Source organism: Oratosquilla oratoria, chromosome 40, assembly GCF_046742065.1.
Source record: "Oratosquilla oratoria isolate Oo_2021 chromosome 40, ASM4674206v1, whole genome shotgun sequence".
Classification (NCBI taxonomy): domain Eukaryota; kingdom Metazoa; phylum Arthropoda; class Malacostraca; order Stomatopoda; family Squillidae; genus Oratosquilla; species Oratosquilla oratoria.
Window position 1 is genome coordinate 9,068,076 of NC_134816.1, and position 13,387 is coordinate 9,081,462.

A 13,387-nucleotide genomic window follows, 5' to 3' on the forward strand; every position below is an offset into this window, starting at 1 on the left:
AAGCTTTTTATAAATCAAGGAAACTGCAATCAGCTCATCCATTCCTTTCTTGCATTATATCTATTAGTCTTGAATAGAAACAGATCAAATTTGTGGCATATGACCTTCTCTGTTTAAGTCCGAATTGTCTCGGGTTTAGTATGTTGTTTTCCTCCAAATGTTTTGTCCATCTATTTTTGATAACTTTTTCACAATTTTTGGCTACTGTACTTGTAAGGGAGACCGGTCTGTAACTGGTTGGGTCTTCCTTGTTTCCCCCTTTATATAATGGTACAGTATTTGCATTTTTTTCACTCTTCCTGTATTTTTCTTTCTTTGAGTGAGCAGTTTATTACCTTATATACTTTGTCTATTAGTATCTTTTCTTTTAGTATCCAGTTTGCAATTTCATCCGGTCCGTGCGATTGCCTGACATCAAGGTTTATTATTTAGTCCATCATTTCTTTTCTTTTTACAATTATTTCACTCATGAGCGGGGATCTCACTTCATGACTTCAGCCATTTCTATATCATCTGTGTATTCTATGTCCCCTTGGCGTAATTTTACTATTACAAAGGATTACAAAGGAGGAGCATTCTTACATGAGACCTTTTGATCCATAACTAGGTCGGATCCGAAAAAAATATAATAATGATAAATAAATAGATAAGTAAATGAAAATTATGATTATATAGATAATAATAAACAAAATAAATAAATAAACGCATAGCTATAATCAAATTATAAACAGATAAATAGTAAATAATGATAAATTGACAGATAAATAATTTCTATATCATCTGTGTATTCTATGTCCCCTTGGCGTAATTTTACTATTACAAAGGATTACAAAGGAGGAGCATGCCGACATGAGACCTTTTGATCCATAACTCGGTCGGATCCGAAAAAAATGCAATAATGATAAATAGATAAATACATACATACATATACCAAGGCTTTTCCCCCTTACAAGGGAGGTAGCCAAAAAGAAAAAGGCATAAAATCATTCCCACCCATTCCATCCCTGAATACACTCCACACCCCTCCACCCTCCCTCTTATCTTAGCACCTCCTGAATGACGGGTCATCCCTGCACCTTGTCCACTGCCCTGGGTCAGAAGTAGTGTCGCAAGACACAGCACATCCACAGCAAGGCCGCTTCACTAAATCGGCGACCCCCCCCCCCTCTCCGTCCCCCCATTGCATATAAGGAGAGGACGGGGAGAAATCCCTTCGGGCTGCGTCAAATTTTACTCACACATACTACCTCACCCCCCATCCACCCGCCCATTCCACCTCATGCAATCACAACATCATCCATATACAACCATTCTCCATTCACCCCTGTCTTCTGTCCTCTCCCGTCCTTCCTCAACAGACATTCCCCTCTTCCCCAAAGCCCCTTTCACCCCATCCATCCACCTCATCCTAGGACGTCCCTTCATGTTCACCTCCTCCACATCTGCCTTCCATACCTCTTTTACTAGTCTTTCTTAACTCATTCTTTCCATGTGTCCAAACCATCCTAATATTCTTTCATCAACCCTATCTCCCAACTCCCTTTCCACCCCTGTTCTCCTCCTCACCTCCTCATTTCTCACTCTATCTAGCCTAGTAACCCCCATCATACTTCTCAGACACCTCATCTCAAACACATTCAAACTCCTTCTCTCTTCTTCTCTTACGTTCCATGTTTCTGCCCCATACAGTGCTGTTGGCACAATCACTCCTTCATACAGTCTCTTCTTAGCATCCATTCCCAAATGTCTATTCCTCATTACACTCTTTGATCCACCAAGGCATATACTCGCTTCTCTCAATCTACATTCTACCTCCACCTTCACTCCACCTTTTCCTGCCACATTTGCACCCAAGTATCTAAAACTATCCACTTCCTCCAGTCGCTCTCCCGCTCACTTCCAGTCTACTGCCACCTTCACCCCTTGAACATCTCATCACCTTACTTTTACCCACATTTATCTTTAGCTTTCTTCTATCACATACTCTCCCAAACTCTGCCAACAACTTCCTTAATCCCTCCTCCGATCCTGCCACAAGCGCAGTGTCGTCCGCAAACAACAGCTGGCTCACCTCCCACTTTTCTCCATTTTCTTTAACCATCTCCAATCCCTGACCCACTACCCTTGCATTTACCTCTCGCATCACCCCATCCATGTATAAGTTGAACAGCCAGGGCGACGTAACGCATCCTTGACGAAGTCCCACCTTTACCTCGAACCACTCACTCTCTCCATTTCCAATCCTGACACAAGCTCTACTACTCTCATAAAAACTCTTGACAGCTCCTAGAAGCTTTCCTCCTATCCCGTATATCTGCAGTACCTCCCACAGTGCCTTTCTGTCTACCCTATCATAAGCTTTTTCCAGATCCATAAAAGCCCAAAAAACATCCTTCCCCTTTCCTATAGCTTTCTCACATATCTGTCTTACCACAAAGATCTGATCTACACAACCTCTACCTGTCCTAAATCCATACTGTTCCTCACCAATTACTCCTTCTGTTCCTCTCCTAATCCTCTCAATCAAGATCCTCCCATAAGCCTTCCTAACTACACTTAACAAGCTAATCCCTCTGAAACAACTACATTCACACTTGTCCCCTATTGCCTTGTAAAGAGGAACTATACAGGCACTCCTCCAGTCCTCCGGCACTCTACCCTCTCTCCAGCAAACATTAAATAAGTAAATAAAAATCGTAATGATATAAATAATAATAAATAAAATAAATAAATAAATGCATAGGTATAGTCAAATAATAAACAAACAGGTAAATAGTAAATAATAATAAATTGACAGATAAATAATTATAAGAGAAAATCAAGCAAATAATAATAAACAAACAGGCAAATACTAACAAACAAATAAACAAACAATATAAAATAAATGGCAGGCATTACAGCATCTTGCTTAGGTGTTTATCTAAATGATTCTTAAAGCTTCAAAATAAACTACATTGCATTGCCTCTCCAGGAAGTTTATTCCGTTCATTGACTACATGGTTGGCGAAATTCTTTCAACCCACTTCCAAATTAAATATATTTCCAGACAGTTTGAGACCATTATTTATTGTCGGATTCTCATTCAGTATGAAAATTTTGTCTCTTTTGATCTTAAAGACCTGTATCAAGTCACCTCTGAGTCTACGCTTTTTTAAGGAAAATAGATTCATATATTTTAGTCGATTTTCGTATGATTTATTCATTTACTTATTTATTATATTTTTTAATCAGTTTTGTGGTTGTGGCTCGCTGTTGAACTTTTTCCAATCTGTCAATGTCTTTAATGAGATTCAGTGACCTTACGGAAAAAAGCATATTCCAAATGTGGACGAACTAACGATTTATATAGCTTGTTAATGAGAGATGTACTTTCGAAGTCAAAAGATCGCGCAATCAGTCCTAGAATCTTATTTGCCTTCTCAGAGGCTGACATACACTGCTTAGATGATTTGAGATCGTTACTGATAATTACGCCGAGATCCTTTTCACTATCCACTTTTGTTAACGAATTTCCAAATAACTTGTAATCGTACTTACTGTTATTCCTATGTGCATAACCTTGCATTTACTTGTGTTGAATTTTATTAGCCACTTTTCAGACCATTGCTGTAATTTATCTAAATCTTCTTGAATATCTAATTGGTTTAAGCGATCATTTGCCATTTTGCACAGTTTTGTATCATCAGCAAATTTGGAGACAATAGATTTTAGTCCGTGTTCTATACCATTTATATATACTATGAATAGAAGTGGCCCAAGAACGGAACCCTGAGGAACTCCACTCATAGTATTTTTCCATCTAGAAGTTTTGCCGTTAAGAACAACACTGTTTTCGATCATTCAACAAATTACTAGTCCAACTTAATAGACTACCACTTATTCCGTGTGAAGCTAATTTAGTAAGTAGTCTTCGTGGGAGACAATATCAAAAGTTCTCGCAAAGTCTAGATATATTTAATATATATTGTTTCTTTTGCCATAATTCGAGATGACTGTGTTGTAGAATTCGATTAAGTTAGTCACGCAAGAAAGTTTCCGTCTGAATCCAAGCTGGCTATCATTTATCAAACAGTTACTTTCTCGATGATGTTCGATAGCATCTCTGATGATAGTTTCCAACAATTTTCCTACGATTGAAGTCAAGCTTATAGGTCTGTTGTTATTTGGTTTCTTTTTATCACATTTTTTTTAATATGGTAGTAACGTTAGCTAGCTTCCATTCTCTTGGGACATCTCCGGATATGATAGATTTCTTGAAAATATATTCTAATGGAACAACAATCTTATTTTTCATTTCCTTTAAGATTCTTGGATGCCAACCTTCAGGTCCTGGTGTTTTATTAACTTCGAGTTTTTTTATACACCTTTTTTTTCCGTAGTAAGTTGACCCCAGACTTTTCACAGGTTTCAGTTTGGAGTTCACTTTGAGGTGTTTCGTTTACGAATACTGAGCTAAAATAGTTGTTTAAAATATCACACATTTCCTTCACTTGAATATTCAAGTTGACCGTCAGCAGATAATAGTGGGCCAATATGATTCCTAATAACCTTTTTATCTCTTATGTAACTATTTCCTGTTTGTTTTTTAGTTTACTGTTCACATGCGCCAAACCATGGCGCGCACCGCATCTGCTAAATCTTACAATAACACAATCATTGCACTATACACGACAAACATACAACATCACAATACAAGTTAATAGATATATTTATATACACTGTGCCAACACAACAATAATTTTTGTTGGTCCTTACATTTTTTCTATTGTGTCTCTCATAGTTTATTTCCCTCAGCGTACTTTTACATATTCATTCCTTAGATTAATACATATTTGCCACTTTTCAGATTTGTACCTTTTCTCCATCTTTTCCAATCTTTATCTCTTCTATTTTTTGCCTCACTGCACCTTCTGTTATATCAGCATTTAATGTAGCCTACACATTTTCCTGTTTTTGTTTTGGTTCATGTTTATCCACTCCTTCGTTGTATATTTCTTTCAAAATCATCTATTTCTCTTCCATTTGTGTTTCTTTATTGCAGCATTTTCCCAATTCACTTTTTGAAAAAAAGTTTCAAAGTTTTCCAAAGTCTTTTGTTATATATTATTCTTCCGTTTTTTGTATTTCTCAATTCTTTCCATATATATTTCCTTTTTTAATTCAAACTCAAGTAGTGTGTGTGTGTGTGTGATTCACCATGGTCTTGGACCACGTGTTGGACTCGTGATCGACAGTTTAACCCCTCAGATGAGAGCTCAGAGCTTGTATGACCGATCTATGGGCAATGCTCTGACTTTACATGCACACACACACCCAACTCCCCACCCACGAGAGTTGGAGTAACAACCCGCAGCGCAGCGATACTGAAAGTATTTCAGCCCTAGGCGGGATTCGAACCCGGACCGCCGTAGTGGCAGGCGAAAACCCTAAACACTGCGCCACGAGGTGTGTGTGTGTGTGTGTGTGTGTGTGTGTGTGTGTGTGTGTGTGTGTGTGTGTGTGTGTGTGTGTGTGTGTGTGTGTGTGTGTGTGTGTGTGTACACAAACACATTCTTATCTAAAATCTATTCACTATTTTTGCCAAAGATTTATTAGAAAAAAATTCTTGGTCATTAGATTAAAGCGCAATGCTTACATTAAAAATAAGAAATTAAGAAAAATACAATAAAACGAACATGAGAATTAAAAATCAAACATGCAGCAACATAATGAAGAAAATGTCAAGTTCAAATGAACCATAATTGTATTATAAGCTGAAAGTTACAGAATTGAGTCTCACACACGCCCTCGTCCTACCCCTGTTTTACTATCCTAAAACTTAATTTGTGAGTATATAAATAATTGCACTATTACATGATACATATGCGAACAAACAATTGTGGCTTAGAAGCATGCGCATCAATATGGCATAAGTAAGCTAAATTTGACATCATGTAATGCATGAGCCAAAGTGCTACCCATACTGTATTATTGTGTCAACATTAAAATGAACTTCCAGAATACGATATCTTACATGAGAGTGTGCCTGCTTGTTAGAATATCACAAATCACATTCTTATCTGATGGTATGTATCATTTGATCTTTGCTTGCCAGAGGGTCATGGGGTATGTTACTCTTTCGTTCTTTCAATCAAAACCTTAGACCGACTGGACCCGTAGATAAGAAATAAATATCTATAAATATCAGTGATTGAAGAATCATATATCAGTGACTTAGGCAACAATTTGGTAGTGATCAAAATATACAATCAATTACGTGCCTGTGTGCCAGCTGGGGTATTGTTCTAACCTTGCATTGCAGTTGGGAACTACACAAATCATTATGCAAGACGATCAGTTTTAATATATACACACACACACACACACACACACACACATATATATATATATATATATATATATATATATATATATATATATATATATATATATATATATATATATATATATATATATGTATATACACATATCAAAGACTACTATTACACAGGACGTGCGCACCCAGATCCCTGGGTCCGATAGCGGAGTCCATTGCTTTCTTTGTAACCTAACATTTTATATTGGACAAATATATCAAAACTAGAAACCTAACATTGTGTATAGGACAAATGTATCAACAATTGACTTATTCAATGCAGTATAAGTTAATATAAACTTTTATAGTGAAATAAGAAACTATTTTTTAGGCACTGTTATGCTTTGAAATGCCAATTTTAGCCGTACTTAACAATTATTATTGTATGAGGTTAGTGGACACCAGGGTTGGCGATTTTTTTTTTTTTTTTTTTTTTTTTATCTTTTTAAAAAATATAAAAAATATATTTTTTTTATTTAAATCAGATTTATTTGATTTAAATAGATTTTTTATAGATTTTAAATATTGTGGGATTGCTATCTGATATACGATCTGATTGCTAAAGGACATTTTTAGCATATCAATATAAGGAGCAGTGTTATATAGACTTGCCACAAGTATACAAGGAAGGGTATAAGCCTGCATGTAGTATATATATCACTGTGCAGCCCACAACAAGTTTCAACAAGATTCTTGTTGAAATTTGTTGATGGTAAGCAGCTTCTCACTGAGTTTAGTTGCTGTTTTGGAATCAACCAGGAAGGATGTCTTCTGGACCTGGCAGAGTGGTTCCTTCAGGCAGAAAAAAATTATCTTGTCTGGAATTATTTTGAAAAACTACCAACAACTTCTGGCAAAGGGTACCGAGCTAAATGCAAAGACTGCAGCCATGAACTACAGGGCATTGTGTCAAGATTAAAATCTCACAGAGATGAATGCCAAGGTCAGCCACACCGTACAGAAGAAAAAATTTATGACCCAGGTAAATAATTTTACTTATATTGTGTGCATTTCTCCCTTTTCATACGCAACTATATATGGTGAACAATGGAGAGCATGTGCAATAAAAATGTAAAGGCTTAAAGAGATGATACTTCAACTTCATTACTTCTAAATTTGGGTAATGACTATATCACTATAATATACTGTATCCACTCAAATTTGGGGCCTAGATGATTGTTATTCATTTCATTCAACATTGTGTAATATATTTCATAGGTTCCATTGGAATTCAGCCCACATGGGATTCAGCCCAAAGGGATTTAGCCTAACCTAACCCAACTAACCCATTATTTTTAGTGAATTTAAAAGTGGACTGAATCCTGTGTGAGCTGAATTCCAAGCCCACCTATTTCATATCCTGTTAATTATTTACAAATAATTTAGTGGTTTTTGTGAATATGATCATTATCTAAAAAAATAACTACAGTACTCAAAAGTAGCCTAAATCACACTGTATTCATTCATTTGTAAATTATGCAATATGCTAAAATTTTCTGTTTCCATTTCAGGATCTGTATCAACAGCTTCATCATTGGCCCCACTTGAATTATCTGCAAACCTGACTCCACCATTAAAAAGGTCACTATCAGACTCCTCCACAGGCGCCACTTCTGCTAAGTCATTTCCATCTAAAAGAAAGTCATCAGTACCTCTGGATAGATTTATCATAAAAACTTCAGCCTCTCAAAAGGAAAATCTCGACAAAAAAGTTGCAAGAATTATATTTGCTACAAGTTCACCATTTCGTCTTGTTAAGCATCCTCAGTTTCTCAAGATGGTTCAGAACCTGAGGCCAGGTTATATTCCTCCATCCAGAAAAGATATTGCTGATAAGTACTTGGATCTTGTGTATGAAAAGGAATATAAAAAGTGTGCAGATGACCTGAATAATGAAACTATATGTCTTTCAATTGTTGGGTAGTCTAACATCCATAATGAGCCCATAATATGTGTCACTCTAACAACATCCACTGGTCAGATTTATTTAGTTGACACAATAGACACATCAGAGAAACCTCACACTGATGAATATCTTCTACAACTTGTACAAAATTCGATCAAGAAGGTTGAACAAGATTTTGGCTGTCACATTCGAAGTATTGTGACAGACAATGCAGCAAATGTCACCAAGATGAGGAAACTCTTGGAAGAATTGAGTGAACCTGAGCATACTGTCCTCACATACGGCTTATACCGTTCCTTGTATACTTGTGGCAAGTCTATATAACCCTGCTCCTTATATTGATATGCTAAAAATGTCCTTTAGCAATCAGATCGTATATCAGATAGCAATCCCTCAATATTTAAAATCTATAAAAAAAATCTATTTAAATCAAATAAATCTGATTTAAATAAAAAAATGTATTTTTTATATTGTTTAAAAAGATAAAAAAAAATCGCCAACCCTGGTGTCCACTAACCTCATACAATAATACCTGTTAAGTACGGCTAAAATTGGCATTTCAAAGCATGACAGTGCCTTAAAAATAGTTTCTTATTTGACTATAAAAGTTTATATTAACTTATACTGCATTGAATAAGTCAATAGTTGATATATTTGTCCTATATACAATGTTAGGTTTCTAGTTTTGATATATTTGTCCAATATAAAATGTTAGGTTACAAAGAAAGCAATGGCCTCCGCTATCGGACCCAGGGATCTGGGTGCGCACGTCCTGTGTAATAGTAGTCCTTGATACATATATATACATATATGTACATATATACATACATATATATATATATATATATATATATATGCAATAAAAACACTAGGAGCGTGTGTTCACAAATGCGTAAATAACCACTAGGAAAAAGTAAACTAACGAAGCAGAGCGCTTTCGTGTAATTACATCTTCAGTGCAGATACAAAGAAGGAATTCCTTCTTTGTATCTGCACTGAAGATGTAATTACACGAAAGCGCTCTGCTTCGTTAGTTTACTTTTTCCTAGTGGTTATTTACGCATATATATATATATATATATATATATATATATATATATATATATATATATATATATATATATACACATATATATACATATATGCACACACACACACACACACACACACACACAAGAATTGTCACCCCAGAACGCCCACATGAAGAATCGTCACCCCCATGAGATCCCACCTGTAGAATTGTCACCCCAGTACACCGCCGAACATTAACAGTGGAATAAAAATTAGGATTTAACAAAGAAAATAGTGAAATGTACATTTTATTACATAATTCCATTTTATTACATAATTCCATTAAAGAATTAACATTTTAAACTGGGTATTGAACAGCAATGTGCATAATACTTCTAGAGCGTTATCAGAAAAGCGATCATGCCACATGAATTCTTGAAGGTTTAAAAACTCTTTTTGCAACCACGCATGATCTTAATGTAACTTTTATTCTTGTTCCAATAAAATTCAACCTTTTGTGTGTGCACGGTTGTGTTAGCATTAACAAAATTGACAGAATGAGTCACAGTTTTGTGCGCACATCCAAGACCAATATTCCTATATGATCTCATCACCGTGAATGACAGATCCTTGTCGAACAACTTCAGTATTATGGGAGAAGAGTGACAGCATCCCTTGTCTCAACAATTTCCATGTAGCCAACTGAAGGTTTTGTGCTGGTATCGACAATACCAAAAACCCAAATGAACGAGATCCACGTCCACGATGATGTTTCGGCTTTTGGGAGAAGCAAAATTCGTCGATTTCTACTGTGACCTCAGGCGCACCAAGTTTAACGGGATTAACTGCAAAATACACGGTACAGACCTCTGAAAAAACTGTAACATTCTATCATTGCTTTCTCAGAAAGTCACCTGACGGTTTGCTGCTCTTTCTCCAATACGCTCACACAAAAGATACATACCATGAATTCACCTTCGAAGTGTAATATTAGAACGGGCAAAAAAAAAAGTCCTATTCTAATTCATTTGTTCGATTTGTACTTCAAACAGTCTTTTCGTTGGCATTCCCAGATAAACCCATCCTTCGATCTGGAATATTTTGTCCAGCTCATCCAAATAGCGCAGCTATCACACTTTACTTCGCTCTTTAAAAGCTTCTGTTGCATCCACATTATAACTTTAGAGGAATCATCACTCAAAAGCTCGAGAACGACGTCTTGAAAAGTATTGCGTGCCACGACTGAATTGAATGATTGAATCCTTATTGTCATCAACTTATACAACCGAAGAGTCGTAAACCCAGGATGGCCCACATGAAGAATTGTCACCCTAGGATGGCCAAATGAAGAATTGTCACCTTGTCGAAGTCTAGGGTGACGATTCTTCATGTGATCACACACACATAGTTTAGATAAAATGAGATATGAAAACGGGACCACACGAGCATAGCTCCCCTTCCCGTAAAATACTAGGTAAACACACACACACACACACACACACACACACACACACACACACACACACACACACACACACACACACACACACACACACACACACACTCTCTCTCTCTCTCTCTCTCTCGGTGGCATAGTTGGTAAAGCGCTGAACTGGGAAGCAGAAATGCTCCCAGCACCCAGTTCGAATCCTGCCCAGGGTCGAAGTTATTTCGTTATCGATGTGCCTCGGGTCGTTACTCTGACTCTCGTGGGCGGGGAGTAGGGTGTGTGTGTGTGTGCAAGATCATAGCATTACCCATAGATCGGACCTACGAGCTCTGAGCTCTCTTCCAGGAGGGAAATAGCTGTCGATCACGAGTTCAACACGTGATCCAAAGACCAAGTGAATACACACACACACACATATATATATATATATATATATATATATATATACTTATGGACATTCAGTGTATCTCCACATGCGTCCTACATGCTAGTGCGTGCATTTAGGTGTGGGTGTGTGGAGGGGGAGCAGGTACATGTGTGCGTGCGTGCGTGCGTTAATACGTGTAGGCCTGACAGAAGCACGGAAATGCACGGGGCAATGTGCACTGCCAATCCGAATTTCCGCAGATGCTGCCTACCAATGTGATGGCAACGTGTGTGAGTGCATGTGTACACACCACAAAGTATGCGTGCGCGCGCGTGCGTGCGTGTGTGCGTGCGTTTGGTGGGGGTCTTCTACAAGAATGCGTAAACCCCTCGCTAGCCCCTCCACCCTGGCAGGGCCTCTCACCACCCTTCCGTCTCCACAGCGCTCCCACGAGTTGCTAAATAGTCACTATTTAATATGATTTTTTTCTCCATTTCTGCAGCATGCCTTTCATTAATGTCACGCTGGTTGTTGCATCTAAAATATTTACTACTCACTGGGATAGGCTGGAGAGTAGTTCGGCAGCCCAAGTTGGTGTACTGACAGAAAACAGGCCTTGTAATTGCAAGAGGCCTAGAGAAAGGGCAACATAATATACAACACTCGTCTATTTCTACATCCAATCAATCTCAATGAGTTGCAGCTTCGATCCTTGTGTAGAATTGAACCTTGTCAAGACGGAAAATACTCAAGTTTACATGCAACGCGATCACAAGCATACAAACTCTGCCTTCAGAAGTGGAGTTCTGTGATGCGAACATACGAACACACACATTGGTAGCGCCACTGAGCACTGATCCCAAGCAAGCTCAGTGTATGTGAGCAGTGTCGGGGTGTGCGCGGTGTCTGACGCTGTGAAACAAACTTTTATCAATGTGGAAGTATATATGGCGTGGTCCAATTGTCTGCCAGGCTCACCGCCAGCAGTAGTACTCATTCTCACCTTGCTGACAGGTAAGACTGTCCCACAAGCCGTGGGTTCACCACCATTGCACCAAACATGCTTCTTCCTTACTGCCTCCCCGCTTTTTGCTTCTCGCTCAAAAATGGCCGCCCGCAGTTTGTTGTTTTGAGGCGGTGGCAGTAACACTGGAAAGCTATGCCAGCGGCCCGCAGTGTCATCACTCAGACCTGCATCAACCAGCCTGATCCAGGCCATGAAGCCATTGCCAGGCCATGCCACGGGACAAAACACCACACCCTTCAAGGCATGGTCAGCCAATTGAATGGATCTTGTTCCTGTTGCTGTTGTCCTTACATCAGCCTAATGCTGCGCCTACAGTCTTATCCCACCATCTCGTCGTAGCGATGAACTTTCATGCAGGCTTTGGGTGTCGTTGTCAGGCATGTACAAAGCTAACCTCCACATGCGTTACTCGCGCTGTCTGCTACAGCACCCACGTTTCTGCTGCTGCTGCTGCTGCAAGAGTTGTCGTCCGCGTCACCTACTGTCATTACGACCATTAAAAGTATGGGTGTTGTAATGTACCCAGTAGAACACACGTCGATGTCAAGCGTAGTATTATGCCGTATTACGTGAAAGTGTGGTTGTTTAGGCTCAATGAATACAGTACTTTGGACAATAAGTGCTGCAGTTTGTGTAGCAGGCGTGTTACATTTCTGAGCCGAGGCGAGTGGAAAAATTATTACGTTGTTCCCGAACATCAAATAGGATTTTTGCAGGTTTCGCCAATTGTTTTCAATCGTAACTACGACAATCGTTCTTCATTATTTGTGCTACTTACGCAACTATTACTACCAACAACTTCATATACTGCTTCATCATTGGCATTTAAGTTACCACCAAAACTTAAGAAAAATTTAAACTGGTTATCACCATAGTAACGCTCAATAATGACAAAGATATGTAGTGGAAATGGTGATGGTCTCTGGTATACGCTCATACCCAGTCATCACTAGTATTCTCATTCAGCACCAGTCGCCCCTCTTTGGGGAGAATCGACCCAGTAATCTTGCGTTCGTAAAATATTACACTCGGCAGCAAGATTACAATGGCTGTGCTTATCTCGGATGTGTATTTACTACACTGGCCAAATGTCGGTAGAAGTGAGGCAAGGGATAATGAGCTTGTTTACACATGGTCGTGGTGTGAATGTGCTGAATTAGAAGTGTATTATTATAACTTTTTATTTATGTATTTGTATGATTGTGATTTCCTGCAATTGCACAAAGCAGGGTTGTTGCATTATGTGTACACCCATTGTTATACTGTAACTA

At 38.2% G+C, this 13,387-nt stretch overlaps 1 protein-coding gene across 6 annotated transcripts in view; it reads left to right on the forward strand.

Moving 5' to 3' along the window:
* Nucleotides 1–11,731: 11,731 nt before the first annotated feature.
* The window catches only part of LOC143020634 (protogenin B-like), an 862,265-nt gene continuing 860,609 nt past the window's right edge, over nt 11,732–13,387 (forward strand). For 2 of the 6 annotated variants that reach the window (XM_076177127.1, XM_076177126.1), the window contains exon 1: nt 11,732–12,103. Coding sequence is in view for 1 of the 6 variants with exons in the window: in XM_076177128.1 (XP_076033243.1) it covers nt 12,037–12,103 (67 nt within the window). In the remaining 5 variants the exon portion in view is untranslated. The remainder of the gene's footprint in view (nt 12,104–13,387) is intronic. The other 4 variants (XM_076177129.1, XM_076177131.1, XM_076177128.1 and 1 more) reach the window with 3 other exon arrangements.